This window comes from Hyperolius riggenbachi, chromosome 2, assembly GCF_040937935.1.
Source record: "Hyperolius riggenbachi isolate aHypRig1 chromosome 2, aHypRig1.pri, whole genome shotgun sequence".
Classification (NCBI taxonomy): Eukaryota; Metazoa; Chordata; class Amphibia; order Anura; family Hyperoliidae; genus Hyperolius; species Hyperolius riggenbachi.
The window spans coordinates 507923001-507943108 of NC_090647.1; the positions used below are offsets into that span (position 1 = coordinate 507923001).

Here is a 20108-nt window from a genome sequence, read left to right on the forward strand (position 1 = left end):
TGCCGCAGCTGAGGGTTCAATTTACACTTGTGATTACTCAGGTGAGCGGGAATTAGAGAGGCTAAACTCTCTAAATACATGCAGGGTGCATTTCTCTGTTTTCCTGCTGTTCTGTGCAAGAGTTCAGGTACACATAAAGATTTCCTTGACGTCTGACTGGATTAGCTGCATGCTTGTTTCAGGTGTTATGATTTAGGTACTACTACAGACAAAGAGCTCAGCAGGACTGCCAGGCAACTGGTAGTGTTTAGAAGGAAATAAATAAGGCAGCCCCCATATACCTATTGCTTCATGTTCCCAGTGTGATTGAACCCTTAGGGCCCGTTTCCACTATCGCGAATCCGCATGTGTTGTCTGCATGCAGATCCGCATAGCCAATACAAGTGCATGGCCCTGTTTCCACTTGTCAGTAATCCTGAGCGTTTTTCTGTGCGGGAGAAATATGCACGGAAGAGCCCTCAGAATTCGCACCCCGCACACCGCTATACGAATCGCCGCTAATGTATTTAATAGGAAAATCGCATGTGGTTTTGGCATTCGTATTTTACCGCGATTTCATATGCGATTTCGCATACAAACTAATGTTAAATCACACAGGCAGTGACATGGTTAAAATCGCATTTATACTAACCTATGCAAAATCTCATGTGAAATCGTGGTAAAATACGCATGCGGAATCGCACCCGCATGCGATTTCGTCTGCGGGGATTCCGCACAAGTGGAAACGGGCCTTTATAGTCAGCTCGTTAACTCTATAACCATTGACTATTTTATAACTTTGCAGCATCTACAAATCTTCAGCTGATTATTCTGCTTATTTTTTGCTTCTTTACCTCTAATACACGAGGCATGAGCTGGTCTAGTGTTGTTTGGTCAGAGGGTAATGGTACATGTGCTTGCCTCGTGGTTAAGGGACATCTGAGGTTAATATTATTGGTTTTGGAATGCTAACCTGCTTCTGTGCAAGTCTGCTTTACTTAACATGGCAAAATAATGCGTCCAAAGTGCAAGAGTATATTATCTTTAATTGGAATAACGGTGGATTTAAAGCAAGCCTGTCCTGAGAGATTTTGAAAGCTTCCCCTTCTGATCTGTTTCTAGAAAAAAGCTAATCGCCTGACTTTATGCTTCACCCTTAGAGCCTAATTACATTTTATTTTACTCCTGCCCAATACTGATCCAGGCCCCTCTGCATCAATAGCCTGTTATACTCACACACTCTCCAACATTTACCTTATGCTGGGGCATTTCAAGGCACTCTGTAAGAATCCTGCTGTGCCATAGCAGTTGTCTTGTCTCTCCTTGTCACTTCTAAGAGGGCAGGGAAGTCGCACGTGTGCCAAAAATCATCCCCCTCCTTTCTCCCCTGCTTGAAGTTTCAACCTGAGGTGAAAGGTATATGGAGGCTGCTCTATTTATTTCCTTTTAAAAGGACCCTGAGGGACACCAGGCCGCTATGCGTCATTGCGCCTGCCTGACAGTCCTGTGCATGTGCAGTTCAGCGTTAGAAAACTGTGCATGCGCAGGACTCTTACTGATTTGCATGTCCCTCTCACTCTCTCAGTGGTTATCAAAGGCGTGCCCATATCCTATTCGCCTTAATGCAAGGCACTGTGTATTGACCTGAGGAAGCGGGCTAGTTCCCGTGAAACTCGTTGTCTGTTTTGTGTTTTGAATAAATCATTTTCCAGTACTACTGGTATTTTTGTCATCAGGAGTGTGTATGTATATGTACACTCACACACTCACACACCTTCCTCTTTACAAGTGATCTGCATGCTTGTGAAGGGTATGTGGCTAAAAGTATGAGGGCTGGAACCCACAAGAGCGGTTTTGTGAGCATTTCTGGAGCGATTCAAAACGCTAGCGTTTTGCAAAAACGCTCAGCTAATGTTAATGGATGGGGCAACTTCCACTGGAGCGTTTGCGATTCCTCAAATCCCAAACGCAGGACATGCAGCATTATGGGAGCGTTGGCGCTTCAATGTAAAGTATATAAACGCTGGCTTAATCGCTCATTAAAACCTGCATGGAGCGATTTTGCTAGCGTTTTAACCTTACCACACACTGTAACAAAATTTAAAATTAATTGAAAGGACAAATCAGACTTTAAAATGCTAATCGCTACACAATCGCTGGCAAATGTACACTTTGTAAAATCGCTTCTTAAAAAGCTCATGAAACCGCGGACAAACTGCTCATACAAAATGCTAGCGCTTGCGATTAGCTATAGCGTTTTGCAGTGGGTTCCAGGCCTTAGAGACCCACCATCAGCAGATCAGCAGTACAGTCAGGCAACCTTCATTGTTTATAAGTATACCAGCCTCCATGTGTCATGAATCTCATTGACTATCTGTAATGGATAAGGCTTTATGCATTTTGTGCTGTTCTACTGCATGTTTGTATTTCCTGTTTAGCTTTATGTAGCCTCTAATGCACTAAGATAACAGCACTGTATATTATGGTAATGAATATACAGACCAGACCTCAGTATTCCCTCTGCCTAGTTCCCTCAGCACCGGGAACTACAAAGTTGGGTATCGTTTTTCAGTTGTCATTTTCTGATGGGTGCACATTTCTATGGGCTTCATGTAACAGAGGAGTACACCGAGTTTATTAGAACATGTGCTCCTCCCGTCACTGGATATATGCATGTCACAGGCGGTGATCTCTGACAGGCTGGGACAAGGCGAGCCTGGGTCACAGACATGGCACTAAGCTCTTCTTCTGCTTTGCCTCCCTCACTTGAGGATATTGCACTAAAATGGCAGTTTCTGACTGGAAATCGGAGTAAAAACAGGTCCCGCTTTTCTTGCAGTGACATGGGGGACAAGATGGCTGATGTGGAGGACATAGTGGTGCCGGAATTGCACAAGCTGCTTGAGCAGGACCCTTACCTCGTACCCTACAAGAAGGATTTCCAGAGAAGGTATGGTGACTCACGGTCTAGGATTCCCTCATTGCTTCTATGTTGTGGTTGTATGACGTTAGGAGGTCATGACATCGTGTCTGTGTGACATTTATCATGATATCCGCTCCCTGATTTATATGGTTTTGTGGTCTACAGAGCTAAGACGCTGAACTTTATATTTATTTCAATTGGAATGTTACAAAGTACAAAGCAGTAAATTTAGAATTTTTTTCAATACAGAGCTGTACTGTGCCTGCATGAGCTCTTGCCCTCTCCCTCCCTCCCTCTCCCATGCATGCGCTGTACAGAGCTGTACTGTGCCTGCATGAGCTCTTGCCCTCTCCCTCCCTCCCTCTCCCATGCATGCGCTGTACTGTGCCTGCACGAGCTCTCGCCCTCTCTCTCCCTCCCTCCCTCCCTCTCCCATGCATGCGCTGTACAGAGCTGTACTGTGCCTGCACGAGCTCTTGCCCTCTCCCTCCCTCCCTCTCCCATGCATGCGCTGTACAGAGCTGTACTGTGCCTGCATGAGCTCTTGCCCTCTTCCTCCCTCTCCCATGCATGAGCTGTACTGTGCCTGCACGAGCTCACGCCCTCTCTCTCCCTCCCTCCCTCTCCCATGCATGCGCTGTACAGAGCTGTACTGTGCCTGCACGAGCTCTCGCCCTCTCTCTCCCTCCCTCCCTCTCCCATGCATGCGCTGTACAGAGCTGTACTGTGCCTGCATGAGCTCTTGCCCTCTTCCTCCCTCTCCCATGCATGAGCTGTACTGTGCCTGCACGAGCTCACGCCCTCTCTCTCCCTCCCTCCCTCTCCCATGCATGCGCTGTACTGTGCCTGCACAAGCTCTTGCCCTCTCTCTCCCTCCCTCTCCCATGCATGCGCTGTACTGTGCCTGCACGATCTCTCGCCCTCTCTCTCCCTCCCTCTCCCATGCATGCGCTGTACAGAGCTGTACTGTGCCTGCACGAGCTCTCGCCCTCTCTCTCCCTCCCTCCCTCTCCCATGCATGCGCTGTACAGAGCTGTACTGTGCCTGCACGAGCTCTCTCCCTCTCTCTCCCTCCCTCCCTCCCTCTCCCATGCATGCGCTGTACAGAGCTGTACTGTGCCTGCACGAGCTCTCTCCCTCTCTCTCTCTCCCATGCATGCGCTGTACTGTGCCTGCACAAGCTCTCGCCCTCTCTCTCCCTCCCTCCCTCCCTCTCCCATGCATGCGCTGTACAGAGCTGTACTGTGCCTGCACAAGCTCTCTCCCTCTCTCTCCCTCCCTCCCTCTCCCATGCATGCGCTGTACAGAGCTGTACTGTGCCTGCACGAGCTCTCGCCCTCCCTCTCCTTCCCTCCCTCTCCCATGCATGCGCTGTACAGAGCTGTACTGTGCCTGCACGAGCTCTCTCCCTCTCTCTCCCTCCCTCCCTCTCCCATGCATGCGCTGTACAGAGCTGTACTGTGCCCGCACGAGCTCTCGCCCTCCCTCTCCTTCCCTCCCTCTCCCGTGCATGCGCTGTACAGAGCTGTACTGTGCCTGCACGAGCTCTCTCCCTCTCTCTCCCTCCCTCCCTCTCCCATGCATGCGCTGTACAGAGCTGTACTGTGCCTGCACGAGCTCTCGCCCTCCCTCTCCTTCCCTCCCTCTCCCATGCATGCGCTGTACAGAGCTGTACTGTGCCCGCACGAGCTCTCGCCCTCCCTCTCCTTCCCTCCCTCTCCCGTGCATGCGCTGTACAGAGCTGTACTGTGCCTGCACGAGCTCTCTCCCTCTCTCTCCCTCCCTCCCTCTCCCATGCATGCGCTGTACAGAGCTGTACTGTGCCTGCACGAGCTCTCGCCCTCCCTCTCCTTCCCTCCCTCTCCCATGCATGCGCTGTACAGAGCTGTACTGTGCCTGCATGAGCTCTTGCCCTCTCCCTCCCTCCCTCTCCCATGCATGCGCTGTACTGTGCCTGCACGAGCTCTCACCCTCTCTCTTCCTCCCTCTCCCATGCATGCGCTGTACAGAGCCGTCATTCTTCGGAAGCATTCTGCTCCTGAAGACATTTTTGAAGCCTCCTCCGGTGGGTGATACAAACTGGGGAGCCAGCACTGCAACAAGAAGAATGGGAACACTCTATAGGACCCGGTACCTGTTTTATTTTTTTACTGGTTCCTATTAACTTTAAAAAGACCTTAGGGGACAAAACATATAAAACAAACCTCTCCCTAAAGGAGGTCCGTAAATGGAGTGAGCCGTGTTGGGGAGTTGAGGTGACAGACATTACTTACTTTTGGGGACATGCTCCCTAGCCCCTCGTCATTATGTCATCATGTCAGCTTTTGTATGTCCTGTTGCTGTTTGGGGATAAGTCCTTAATAAATTCTTGAAGACATAGAAGCGGACCCCCTTCTTTTCTCCCCTCGTCTTTATGCTGGCTTCCATCTTCTCTGAGCAGACTCACAGCTGCAACAATAAGTGTCCAGTGCTATTTATTTATTTTGCCTGCTTCCGGCTGCTGCAATACATGCCAAGAGATGTAGCTCTTCAATGAGAGTGCATCTCCCTGTGTGCGTTGTGGCAGCTAGGAGAACGTGCAGTTCTCCCAGGAGAGGATGGCAGAGCGCATAAAGACCTGAGGGTGTACTAGGGAGCAGCCTCTCAAAGGTATGTAATGTCTGCCACCTTCCCCACTCGCCTCCCCCCATATTTTCCTGCATAGCTGTCTTACATACAGTGGGCATTACAATTACCAATTCAGAACCTCTTTTGGACTAGTCCATCTCCTCATGGGGGAATCTCAATATTTTTTTCTATTTTCAAAGTTGCTTTTTTAATGACTCTGGCAGAGTCTAGCTTCCAGAATAGTGCCTGCATGAGTACACAGGCTGGCTGGTATGTTTTCTATAGGTCTTTTTCAAGGAGTGCTTTTGAACCCTGTTGGCAAGATGTTAAAGCTATCAGATAATACCCACTGTAAATGATGGCTACATAGGACATAACAAGTAAAAGTGATCTATTTACTCTGGGACAAGTGTATGTATGCATTTATCCATGAGTTCTGCTGCACACAACATAGTTTCCTTGTCAATCAATGTTCCACTTTTTTATGTTTGTCTGTTGGCATTGTTGGCATAATTATTTTTTTTTTTAAATTTACAAATATTCAACACATCATTGGCAAACTCAAATATACAAAGTATATAAAAACTTATAGAAAACAGGCATGGATCGAATGAGTCCATAACGAGGGCAAATTCAAAGGTCAGAGTAGTGCATTACTGAAGGGTCAAGTAAGTCAAGCAGTAAACATGAGATGACAAGTTCAAGAACTCGACCTAAGAACTATCAGATACAATAACGCAAATCTAATAGCAATACATTCTAAGCAGGGCTGTGGAGTGGGTACCAAAATCCTCAGTTTAGGATTCCTCTGACTCTAATTTGCATATTAAAATCTTGTTGTTTGAAAGTATGTAACATAAAGGGCATCTCATCACTGCCAACACTTAGGAATTTTAAAGGACAACTGAAGCAAGAGGTATGTGGAGGCTGCCATATTTATTACCTTTTAAACAATACCAGTTACCTGGCTATCCTGCTGATCCTCTGCCTCTAATACTTTTAGCCATAGACCCTGAACAAGCATGAAGCAGATCAGGTGTTCCTGACATTTATTATCACATCTGACAAGATTAGATGCTTGCTTGTTTCTGGTGTAGTTCAGACACTACTGCAGCCAAATAGATCAGCAGGGCTGCCAGGAAACTGGTCTTGTTAAAAAGACAATAAATATGGCACCCTCCGTATTCTGATCACCTGAGTTGTCCTTTAAAGCTTTATTAAGATGGCATCTACTTTTGTGAACAGAAAGCTTCTGGCCAGGAAGCTGCCATTTTACCCTGTCAGCCATCCTGGCCTGTCATTGTTAATGTGAATGCCCCAGTACAGTGTTCTCCCCAGAAATTTGTTTCAGCCAGGTGGCATGAAAACATTGCCGGGTAGGTCGTGATGAGGGTGCTTCTGTGCACAACTCTGCTTACAGCATAGGAGGAGGTGAGGTGATAACAGCCGGGTGCTAACCAAAACTAGTCGGGTGGAGCACTCAGCTAAAAGAGCCTGGGGAGAACACTGCAGTATGATGTCTGTATAATAATATTGACCGGAGCCCCATAATACCTGGGTTCCAGCGTGTAGCCCTGCCATATTGCAGAAAAAGGCCTCTACCTTTTCCATATCTGAAATAGCAAAGGCCTGGGCCATTTTCTGCAAGGGGGTAGATCTATGCACTGGAACCCAGCTGGTATGGGGGTTCCAGTGAATCTTGATCTACAGGTGTAAAAAGATGAATTCTTTCTGGGCCTTGGAGTCATCTACCACTTGTAGATAAGTTTCAACATAACTGATGCGTTTAGAGTGGTTTTGTGGTGGATTTCAAGCATCTTAGGAGTAAGAGGGGCCTGTGAATCAAACTCCCATACTGTAGAGAATTTCTGTTGGGAAGAAAGCTAAAAATTATGAAGTTATACCATTTTGAAATACCTTTAGGCGTATTCTTATTGTCGTGGGATGGGAATAACAAGGACCAAGCTAGGGTTAGAGGGCAAAAACCAGTGAAAAAAATATTTAGTTAACCTGGTACTTCCAAGTTCCAGGAACGTCTTGTAGATGTTCTCCCCCAAAGATTATGTCCTCCTGTGCCATCCATATACTCCCTTATGTTCCCCAGTGTGTCCCCTTCTGTCCCTCAGCCTGTCCCCCACATGTTCCCCATTGTGTCCCTTTCTGTCCCCAGTGTGTCTCCTTCTGGCCCTCTGCCCCCCCCCCCCCCCCCCCCCCATTTATGCTTCCCTGCCTCCAAGTCTCCTGCTCCTCCGTGTATTCTCTTCTGCCCCCTCCCTGTGTCTCCCACTCCACCACATATGTCTCACTGCCCCCCCCCCCCCACCCCTGTGTCTCCCATACCCCCCATGTATGTTCCTCTGCCTCCTCTGTATAAATAGCAGAAGCACCGGCTCACCTCACCCCACAGCTCCCGTGGCCACAGCAGACCTCTCCTGCCCTGCACGGCTACTCTAGTGTGGTCTTTGCAGAGGCAGAGGTGGGGGAGCATACACGGGAGGAAGGGGACAATGCAGGAAGTCCCTGACGTCGCAGCAGTTCCTATCGGCGGGCCTTCGTAAGTCAGGTGCTGGACTGATCTTGCTTTGCATGGCGTGATTGCTAGCTTTTGTACATGGATACCTACTGCTGATGTTCAGTTGTGGAATTTACTCCAGCCCAGAGCCTCTGTTGCCAACTACCTGCTGGATCTTGCAAGCCTTAAGACTCATGTTTGGCTCTTATACTTAACTGTGCGGTTTATTCCCAAGAAGCTTTATATGCAGTCACCAATTTATTGTGCTTCAACAATCTATGCATACATGATTAAATCTGTCAAGGCCTTTCTGGCAATCTACTGATTTGACCAAAATGTATGTGTGTGGTGTGTGTGTTGGTTGGGGGTTTATGGGAGGATGCCTATAGATGAGGAGGGAGGGATCAGCAACTTTTTAATGGTGTTTTTCATATTCAATAAAATGTATATATAATCTTTATGCTAATTAAGCCTTGTCGGTATTCATTGGTGCGCATACCCCTTATTCTTTACCATTCTCATTGTTTATTGTTCGTAAATCAGGGCTCCCTGCGTTCGGCACATTAGAAGAAATAACTTTTTCTTCATCCATTTTTGGGGGAGAAAAACGGTGTCTTGTATGCTGCAAAACTGAATTCCAAAACTTCACAGGTTTGCTTTAAGTCTAACAATGGCTGTTGTAACATTTATGCCTAGAAAGCCACTTTAACAGACAGACGTCCATCGTGACCTTAACGTCTGTCTCTTGCCCTTTAGCTGGTGGAAGTAAAGTGAAAACACTATATTCAAATCCAGAGCATGTTTTCAGAGCGGGTTCCATTCCTTTCCACCCATTACTTTTCACAGTAGGCTCTTTCAAGAAAAATATGACTGCCTCACTATTGTCATCTCAGTTCTTTTATTTTTCTACTCTATATGCAAAGAACTTGCTGTTATGTCCTGGCGTGATCCGCCAATGTATACATTGCCGTGTGTCTAATTCCCCAGAAGCAATGTCAAACTTTATAAGGAACTATAGGCAAACATGCCGCGTGGAAAGTGTGCTCAGATTATCAAAACCCCATTTTTATCATTTTGGCAGCTTTCGCTTTATTCCAGGAAAAGCGGAAGGCATTTCAGATACTTTAGCTTCAATGTCAAAATTCTTATTATCATGTCAAACTCTTAAACTTTTTCCTAAAGTTAATTTTAAAGAAATGAATACAGATTTTTTTTCACACGCGGAATAGATATTTTTATTCTTTACAGATCTATTGTTAATCAAGAAAATGTGAATATTACAGATACATTTTTTTTTTCTTAGCCTCACCTGTTGCGTTTAACAAGTGCTGTAAAAATTTAAAAGCGGAACAGGAAAAGAGTGCAGGAGCCCTTGCAAAAATAAGGGCGCCACCATCGGGCGAGATTTGTGGGAAACAGGCAAATTTGGAGTGCCCAGAGGCACCTGATAAAATTGCACGTGCAAGGCTTCCTGCAGGGGGGAGGGGCACACATTGGTGTTAGGCACCACGTAGGGTGGGGGCACTAAGGGTAAGGCAGCTGTAGAGGGAGTTAGGCATCGGCAGAGGGAGGGTTAAGGGCCCATTCAAACTTGAAAGCCGCAAAACGGTAGCGCTTAGCGTAATCGTTTTGCGGGGTTGATTTTAATGCTATAAGCGGCTTAAAATCACTGTACACTTGTGATTCCCGCTTTAAGCACTGTATCATGAGCGCTTCAGAAACGTGAGAAAATGCTGCCGGCAACACATTTTGCAATTGCCTCTTAATGTGAAACGCCCATGATTGGCAGCAATTGCAGCAGTGAGATCACTGCCTCATAGTTACAATTGCACTAGCGCCTTAAAAAGTCAGCAATGAGATTACCTGTCCGCTGGCGCAAGCCCACAAGGTCCGTGCTGTCCCTTCTTCCAGCTTCCTCCTGTTCACTTCCTGTCCCATCCCATGACAAGCGGAAGTTCAAATGGGTGAGGGCGCTCTACTGTTTGAAATTCGCCTTCTTACAGGAGGGTGCAGGAAGTGAAGAGGAGACAGAGGAGGATGCCAGAAAAAGGGACAGCACGGACCTTGGGAACTCGCGCCAGACAGGTGAGATTATTGCTGCATCGGTTGTCGCCGAATCGAACGCTGCTAACAATGAGATCAAGCAAAATTTTCTGACTAGACAGATCAACTGAATCGTCTGATTTCGGATGGAAATCGATCGATTGGTCAACATTTGTGATAACTATATCACAGCAGATTTGATCACAGTGATCTAATTTACTGTATATTAATGGGAAATCGACATAGTGTATGGATACCTTTTTAGACAGGTTATCTCTAAATACACACAAGGTGGGTTTCTCTGTTTTCCTTCTGTCCTGTGGAAGAGGTTAGGTCCTCTTTAACTGCCTTATTTGCATACGTAAGAGCACGGTTTTGTTAACCTTTGTAATAAAAATGACCTCTATCTTTTCTCTGTAGGACTTGTACTGTATGTATACATGTTTAGGTCAGTTCAGGTCCATATTAAGCCCACCTCTCACAAATGGGAGATCTGCATCTTCAACTAACAGACTGTTTTTGTTGTTAATTTATAATGTCAGCACTATGCAGAGAACGGGATTAGTTCAAAGTGAATGTTTCTGCTCTACTCTACAGTCACATCTGTTGTGAAAGCAGAAATAGTTAGCTATCAGACAAAAGCTGTATCTGCTCAGTTTTTTTTTTTTGCCTGTACAAAAGCCTGTGAAATCTGTCCTGACTTATTTAAAGCTAGGTAGAAACGCTCTGTTGGCCAAAACAACTGGAAGGCATTTGTAACTGTAAAGATCTACCAGTGAAACACTTGAGGCCGGTTTCACACTGCATCACGCCCGCTGCACAGCATCGCACCGCCAAAAACAACTTTCAGGGAACACCGTGTTAGTATGCGGGGTTCCCTGTCTGGCCACCAGCCAAGCAGGAAGTGACGCGTGCTTGCTGTCTCTTCCTGCTTCGGGGATGCGGAAGTGCATGGAAGCGTATTGTTATAAAATACGCTTCTTTGCATGTGCACCGCAACACAAAAATTTTTCAATTCCCTGCGTCGCCATAGAGTAACATGGCTTCCGGTCCAACGCAGAGGGACACAAGTACGCGCATTAACATAGTTTTGTCCTAGCGTCGGGGATGCGGTGAAAACATATTTTCCGTCGCATCACACCATGGAAGTATGAAAGTCTCCATAGACTTTCATTGCCCCGTGGTAGGATGCGGTAAAATCACTGCACCGCCCCGGTGTGAAAGGGCCCTGACTGTTTATCGAGTGGCTGCCTGCCATTGGGGTATCTGAAACTGATGTTGCAACAAGCAGACCTGATAGAGCTGGAATTGGATAAATGTAAGCTGGAAACGTTTATTCTGACATGGTTTATCGGGTGCACGCGGTAACTGCATGGGATATCACAACAAACACCCCAAATGTAAATGCCCCCTCCTGTGCCCATGCATTGTACATCCCGCGTCCATGCATTATAAATCTTACCTGTTCAGCTACTGCGACCACCAGTCTCCTCCGCTGTCTTTCCCAAGTGCCGTCAGGTGCATGCCTGACGTTATGTGCCATTTGGTATACATGCCACCTCTTCTGCTCAGGGGAGACTGGGAATTGGTGCAGTTGGACAGGTGAGATTGCAGTTGGGGGAGAGGGTGGACTTTAACATTGGTGGGGGGGGGGGAGCAAGGCAGGCTGAATCGGTGGCATCACAAGGCCGATTCCTGAGAGATTTTATGCAGGGCACCTTGTCAGTTATCATGGCTACATGAAAAAGCTGCAAATGATATGAAGGCACATGTCATGGGCAGCAGATATAATCGGTCACTTGTTAAGGACTTGAATGGCAGCAAATGAGAGGATGAAAGGGGCTGAACGTGGGAACTGAAAGATCGTTAATCTACTAAACTGCTTTTGTTGCAACAGATGATCTCCTGTTTCAGCCAAATCACATTTTTTAGTACTTGCGCTGAGTAGAACCTTTCAGTTTCGTATCTCACTCCTATAAGCCCCCAAAAATGTGGCAACTGTGAATGGAGCAGCAGTTGAGGATAACTGTACATCCAACTTCCTATTCGGTGAAGAGAAATCTTCCCGAGTGTATAGCCATAAAGGCCTCAGAGTTTGAACCCTTTCCTTCTTCATCCACAGCCTAAAACATGACGTTTTGCCTTGACTTTCACTCTACTTTTCCCTTTTTCGTATTTGACTTGAGTGCGTTGGTAATAGTTGTCTGTTAATGTAATTCTAGCAAACAATTCTCAGCGAAGTGATGCAATGCATTCAGATTATGTGTCAACATCCCAAGCCCGGGAGGTTAATGACTAAACAGCATTGGGAAAGACAAGTCTGAAAGTGGTATTTGTTCATGGTAATGTAATATTTTTTTTGTTTAGTGTACTTGCAAAACTACTTTTTCAACATCTGATTGCCAAAATGACAGGACAGCAAATAAACGGTCGTTGGCCTCAGGTTATGTATATTGTACTTTTGATAGAGTTTCTGGTTAAGGGCCACCTGTAGTTAGAGAGGCAAGGAGGCTGCAATATGAATCCCCTTTCAAAATTACTATGTGATTAGCTGCTGTGCTGCTACTTTCTCAGTCACGAACCTGCAATGAGGATTTAGACAGCTGTTCTGTCTCATTGGACTGCATGATTGTTGCAGGTTGCACTTTGACAGTAGTGGCGATCGTAAGTTAGGGATAGTTTAAGGTAGGGCGTCAAACTTTAATACAAAGATGGCTGAAATTGAACACTGGGGCCAAGTCCCAGGCCAACCTCAATGTCTAGTGCCCACCTCCCTCTCTTATAAAGTTCCCTGGTGTCTAATGCCCCTCCTCCCTCCGCTATTCAGTTCTCTAGTGTTCCTACTTGCCTCCCCTATACAGTTCCCTGGTGTCTAGTAGCCCCCTCCCCTATACAGTTCCCTGGTGTCTAGGGCCCCCCTCCTTCCTGTATACAGTTTCTTGGTGTCTGGTGGCCTTTTCTCTCCCTATACAGTTCCTTGATGTCTATTGAACCCCCTTTTCCCTCTACACAGTCCCCTGGTGTCTAGCTGCCCTCCTCCCTCCCTATACAGTTTACTGGTGGCTTCCTCCCTCCCCATACAGTTCCCTGGTGTCTAGGGCTTCCCTGGTGATCTACGGCCGTTCCCCTATTATAGTTTCCTTGGTGGCCTAGAGTAGGCTAAAGAAAAGGCAAACGTTGGGAGACCACTTGGGAGGCCAAATTTGTCCACTCAGTTTGACATGTATGGTTTCAAGTTTGGCTTTAGCAAGGCACTTAGGCAGGGACTCACGCTTGTCCATTTTCGTGCGTGTTTTCTGCACAGAAAGTGATTTAAACTGAGAACTTTTCTTAACCAGTGGGCATATCCGCGTGCATACCTGTATTTTCTTTTTGGGTGTTTAGGAGGCCTCACATAGCAATAGTATAAGCTGATAGAAAGATACTACACATGTCTGCGTGACAGAAAATGCGTAGCTGGGTAAACACTAGGGTAAAGGGCCATCTTTATGCATAGGCAAAGCAGGCAGATGCCTGGGGTGACACTTAGGAGGGGGGGGGGGAGCGCCACAGAGCTATTAACTCTGTGTTTTATTGAATGCTCACACACAATAGGCTTGTTCCATTAATAAAAGTATACGTTAATTTTAACACCCCTTTTTTAAGGCGTGTGATTCTCCAAACGCAAGGACAGTGAAGGTACAATTGGTATCAGGGCTGCCTTCAGGGCATCACAGGTGGGACTGCAGTATGGTGTTGAGTAAGCCTGGGGCTCGGCAAGCAATGCCAAAAACAGGGGCCACAGCTGCTAGTCTGTCACAGAATGTACAGACTTTCAGTGAGTGTGGCTGTGTTTGCCTCGGCCGGCCGATTTTTGATTTTTGCCATGCTTGTGCTTTGCCATTCTTATTTCAGTAAATGAGAAGCACATCACAATCGCTGAGAAAATGTTGCATGCAGCGTGCTCACGATTTTCGCAAGTGCTGCTCAAGCACTGTAGTGAGTTATCTTATAGAGTTATATGTGTCATAGTGCTTTGCTGATCTCCTGCAATAACCTTAAGAATAGAGGGTTCACCTTAAATATAGGGGATTGAGGGGCCCCAGTAGATTTTTCCAGTATGGGGTCCAGAAATGTCTGATAACAGCCCTGATTGTAATACTGGGAATGCGTTCATACTGAATGCGTTTGTGATTTTCTAAAAAGTCAAGCCTAGTTCTGCTGCATTTTTCCTGCATTTCAACTAGGGCCAACATAGTGAACATTTCAAAATGTGTTTGCAATTGCGATTGTATTTTGCGGTTAGAGCACCAAAATACTCCAAAACAGGGTACCTGTAGTCTGAGTTGGAGTCGGAGCAATTTTGGGTACCTGTAGTCTGAGTTGGTTTCATAAACTGAGGAGACTGAGTTGGAGTCAGATGATCTTTGTACCAACTCCACAGCCTGATCTAGGGTAGTACAATAAGACACTGCACTGGGGAATTTGCTGTATTGTCAGTGCCTTTCAGTTCCTCAGGTAGAGCCGACAGGCTCTAAACACGCTACTTGTCAGCAGCCCATGTGAAAGAGCTGTGTGTGCAGTAAGAAAAGCCCAGTGTTGAAGGGGGGGTCAGAGAAAGAAAGCAATGGCAAGTCAGTTGGGGATTTCCCATCCGACTGACAGCTGCTGATAATGAGAGAGGAGCTGAGAGATCCTGTGCAATGGCATCTCCAGCTAACTTTAAATACAAATTGATCCTCTTCCTGTTACATAACTGTTATTGGGAAGATTAAAATAGCATCATCTCTGCCATACTGTCCCTTTAAGCTATTCACATCTTTGTAACGGTGTCAATTAGACAGTTTATTAAAGAGTTCGGAAACTATATTAGACAGTCAATCAGACACTTTGGCTGAAGTAAGTGAATTACTTATAAACACCTAGAAGTGTCTTACACTTACAGGGACTGTAGCAGTCTCTGTGCAGGAATGATGCAGCATCTATAACAGAAAAACACTCACAAGGTGAATCCTAATTTGGATTAATCAGATGATTTTCAATAACCACCCACAAAATAAAACCCACACACATAAAGCAGAAATAAAGTATAATCTCCTTATAGTAAACTCTGATATAGCAAACATTCTGGTATAGTAAACTAATGTCCAGGTCCTCGCCAAGCACCATTAAAAGTACTGTGTATACTCATGTATAAGCCTAATTTTTCAGCATAAGAAATGTGCTGAAGAGTTACCCCCTCGGCTTATGTAGTAGTCAGTGGAGCAGAACAGATGGTGGAGCAAGTTTTGTTACTGGCATAGGAGTGTAAGGATCGCTCACTTGTGATCCTGCTCTTGCCAACTGGCTCACTGCTGTGTCTATTCCCCACCATCCCCTGCTACATGGTGTGCAGAGTGCGCTGCTCAAGACTACCTGTGTCCCCTGGCTTGTAGAGCAGAGCGTGCAAGCAGCGTGTTAGCAGTACAATGATCAGAGATTCTTCCTGTGTGGCAATCGCTGTCTCACATCTATGTTCTTGAGACACAGCTGTATAATCCTGGGGCACATCTGGCTATGGGGAGGGAGGCTGATTTGTACTGGGGGAAAATCTGGCTACTGTAAAGGGGCTATATTGGGGAGGGGGCTTATACTCAAGGCAATTACTTTTTCCTGGCTTCTGAGGGAAAAGTGGGTACCTCGGCTTATACACGGGTCCGCTTATATGGTATATGGGAGTAATGCGCCTGGTATAGTAAACTCTTATATAATAGAACTTCTGTTATAGTAAACCTTTTTTTTTTTTTTTTTTTTTTTTTTTTTGGCCCCTGCTGTATTCTGTAACCTGCTACAGTGGAAAGTGGGCGGGCACTTGCGTCATTAGTCGGTCTGACCCATGAGCCATGGTCAGTGGATGGGCTGGTAGCTACTTGTAGCTGTGGTCACTCGTTTTGGAAACGCGTGCAGGTGGCCGACACGCACAACATCAGACATTGCATAGAGTGCAATGTCTGATGTTCACACTGCATGCGTTCCGGACCTGTGCGGTCCGGGAACGCATGCTGCACGCATTTTTTGTAAAAACGCATGGCTGTCCCATTCACTTTTCAGTGATGGGATCAGCCACGCAACGCACACAAACGCGGATGGCGTGTGTTCGCATGCGTTGCGTTCCGCATGCGTGGCCATCCGCGTTTGTGATGTGAACAGGGCCTTCCTGTCCCTGTGTCCATGTGTTTGCGCTACAGCGCATGTGCAGCACGGACACCGTTGGGACAGGAGGATGGAGCCAGGGACCCTGGCTGGTGTGCGTGAATGCACACTAACATGCAGCGGTGTCACAGAGACCTAGAGCCTGTTTTTAAATGGGCTTAGGTCTACTAGTACTATATATAATATAATGTATGTGCTTGAGTATGACAATTTCTGATATAGTAAACTTCTGATATAGTAAACCACTTTTCCCGGTCTGTTGGAGTTTACTTTTAAGGGATTCTACTGTATAGCTAGATAAACAGCAACTGTGTCTGCTGCGCATCCTACTTTAGTTACATCTGAAAGTTGCTTGTAAGTAAGCTTTGTAGTGTTGGTTGTGCTGCTCTTGCCTGCTGCTTTTACTGCTGGTCTCGCCTGCTGCTTTTGCAGTTCCCCCAGAAGCCTTCAGACAAAGGTCACGACTCCGACTTCGGCATGCCACTCTCCCTGGAAGAATTTTGGAGGACAAAGTAGTCTGCAGCCATTCTAAAAATATTGTCTTGCGTGCTCCACACCCCTTATAATTGCCGCTGACCTATGTCTGGATCAGTGGGAAGACATATTCCATTTATACATGACCTTCCTAGCGGCTTTTGTAAATAGCATGAAACAAGGGCCACTCAAAATTGGATTAGAAACTAAATTAAAAGCATTTGACACTTTGAATTAAAGCCTCTCTTTGGCGCTATACTCTTAACTGGTCATGACATTAAGGACACTTTAGTATTGAAATGTTTATTTGTGGACTTCATTGTTTTACTAAATCCCATTAGCTGGTTGCTATGACAGGAAACTTGATGTAAGTCTTGCCCACAGAATTTGTAAATTGAATTAATAATTATGCTTGTTGTTTTGTGGTGTTTTTTTTTTGTTTAGTTTTTTTCACTTACTATACAGTGTTGCCTAAAACTTTGTAGTCCTTACATAATAATAAAAAAAAAAAAAGAAATGCCTTCTGCGGTAATTTGTGGATCCTCATTTCTACCTCGGCAAACCCTAATTAACTCTGCAACCACACCTACCTATACCTACTGGACACTGACAACCATGATAAGCTATCTGTCAGCAGAGAGGCTAATGCTAGTTACATACAATATGTTTTTTCCACTCGATTCTGCGCTCGATTCCCTTATTTTCCACTCGTTTTTCTTTTTTTCCATTCACTTCTATGAGAAATCGACCAAAAAACGATCGGAAGGAATATCAGACATGTCGGAAATTAAATTGATTAGTTGTAAATTAAATTGTATTAGCTTAGGGCCTGGGTGCCCAATAGGTCGATCGCAATCTACCGGTAGATCGCAACTGCCTGCTGAGTAGAGCCTGGCCACGTCCTGTCATAATCTGCAGCCGCCGCTGTCAGATTTCGCTGCCTTAGCAGTGAGAAGAGGGGAGAGGCATGACTGAAGGGGAGAGGAGCCAATGAGGAGACAGGTCTCCTCCCCTTCAGGCTGTGTCTCCTCCCTTCCAGGGTGCCTGTGTGCACAGCCTCTTCTCCCCTTCAGGCTGCCAGGAAATCTAGAACCCTGTGGGCAAATAACTTCAGAAGGATTCTGAAGCGATTTGCTACGCTTGAAGGGGGGAGGATTGAACTGCTGGGATAGGGAGGAAGGGTTCATGACATATAGGGGAGAAGGCTCCTTCTGCTATTCGATAGGCTTTTGGGGGGGGGGGCGGGGGGGGGGGGTGTGTGAAAAGAATCCTTATGTATGCTGAGGGGGGGGGGGGGGGCAGGTAAATCTCGCAGACTCTGCAGGCTGAAAAGCAGCTTGTGAGCCAAGAAAGTGTGGGCAACCCTGGCTTAGGGTGAGAGACCTCATCGGCCAAGCTTTTGTATTGCCCTCTGATGTTAATCAGTTCACCTCTCAGTTGTCAGAATTGTAATTGCTTAGCTACCTCTGCTTGGCATTGTATATGGGTGTTTAACTTGTTATCAACCAGTATTCTCAAGTCCTTCTCCTAGTTTGATGTTCCATTCTGTAAGTCTGTGATCGTAATATGGGGTTGATTCACAAAGCTTAAGGTGCCCATACATCAGCCAATGTATGGGCAGATCGACGAAGAGATAGATCTCTCTGATGGAAATTGATTAGAGAGAGATTTGTTGGCTGCCCAAACACTGCAGGCCGATTCACGATCGTTTTTGGCATGAAATCTCTCATGAATCAGCATTGTGACGCAACATCCGCTGCCCTCCCGTGCGCCCGCCCCCCATGTAAAAATGTGCCTGCCTGGTACTGTGTACACTACCTTTCCATGTCCGCCGCTGGCTCCGGGCTTTGTCGGCAATCTGCATATATGCGCCCCATGTGGTTGCCGGCGTATACAGTAACGTGGGCATGTGTGTGGCCTCACACAGGTGCCGACGTTACCCCGGCAACCACGTGGGGAGGTGTGTATGCGGATTGCGGACGGCGTATGGGTCCAGGTGCGGACATAGACAGGTAAAGTATACTGCACCAGGAGGGGCACATGTTACATTAGGGGGTTTCCTCTTGATATCGCTCGCTGTTGATGGGGTCTTGTTACGGAGTTTAGCTGCCCTTCTCAGGCGACTTGCACATTAGCACAGAGCCAAATATCCTTGGCTTTTTTGGCTATGCCCAAGTAATGGCTATGTACCGCTGTGCATGCGCGAGCCATCCTGCGCAGAGCGCCCGCACACATCCCTGTACTGGAGCACGGCCACAAACTTTGAAGCTCCCAGCAATACAGTGGGGCATCCAGAACCTTCCAATTCCCGAGGTAAATATCTTAGGCCTTGTTTCCATGTGATGCTGCTGGCAACATAGGTGGCCACCAGGACGCACCACACTGCGTTGCTCCGCAGTTTTCCCCAGAGTGATGGCAATTCCTTCCATCATAAGTGAATAGAGTTGCATCACAAACTCTTCTAAAAGCATGCAACCATGCGCTTTGATTCCACAGTAAATCTCAACACATGGGTGGAAGCTTTAGACAGTGCAGTCTATGCACTTCTGTTGTCCCTGTGGAGAGCATTGTGTTGTGTTTTCTAAAGTGTAAACGAGGCCTAGGGCTCATTCACACTATGTGCTGCGCTGTCAGTTTTGACGCAATGCACATAGTGTACGATCTACATGGCAACATGAAAGTCCATAGACTTTCATGTTACCATTCACATTACAGGTGTGCGTTCCCATGCAATGCTTCTGGGAACATCTAATCACACAACGCACACATTTCCTGATGGGTTTGCTGCTGAAGTCTGCGGTCCTAGCGCACCACAACATGTATTCTGTGCAATGACAACTGTGTGCGCTCTGTAGTGTGAATAAACCCATAATGTTGTTTGTTTGCTTTTTTTTTTCTGACAGGTTTTCTTTAAAAACAAACAAACCAGTTTGAAGTAGACAGAGCATCATATGTAATATATTTCAGCTGCATTACCTCCCTGGTGCTGTATGTGTTTATAAATGTCTAGGTAACACATTGCACTCACTGCCGCTCTTATTCCAGCTCTCCTGGCTGAAGGTGATGCTGTTAGTATCTTTCCAGTCACGTTCTTATCCACGTCTGTGGTACATGCTTTGCTGATTACCTTGGAAAAGGGCAATGCTGTAACTGCTCGACTGACCTTTCAGTTTATTTTCTCTTGTGTAATATGAAACATGGGCTAACAGCCCTCATTGTCTGATTTCTCACTTAATATTCCACTTTTTTTTTTCTCCCACCTTGCTAAAATTAAGATCTGTTTTACAGTACACGTTACAGAAACTATTTGTAATTCCTGGCTGAGGAAGACAGCATTGAGCGACTGTAATTTCAGCCTTTGAATAGTCTGCCCACATTCCTGATGATAAATCGGAAACT

General features: G+C 46.3%; 1 protein-coding gene across 4 annotated transcripts in view; it reads left to right on the forward strand.

The window, feature by feature from the left end:
- GBE1 (1,4-alpha-glucan branching enzyme 1) overlaps nt 1-20108 on the forward strand; it is a 202961-nt gene that overhangs the window by 11550 nt on the left and 171303 nt on the right. For all 4 annotated transcript variants that reach the window (XM_068266113.1, XM_068266114.1, XM_068266115.1 and 1 more), the window contains one exon: nt 2819-2929. In XM_068266113.1, coding sequence (XP_068122214.1) covers nt 2819-2929 — 111 coding nt within the window. The remainder of the gene's footprint in view (nt 1-2818; nt 2930-20108) is intronic.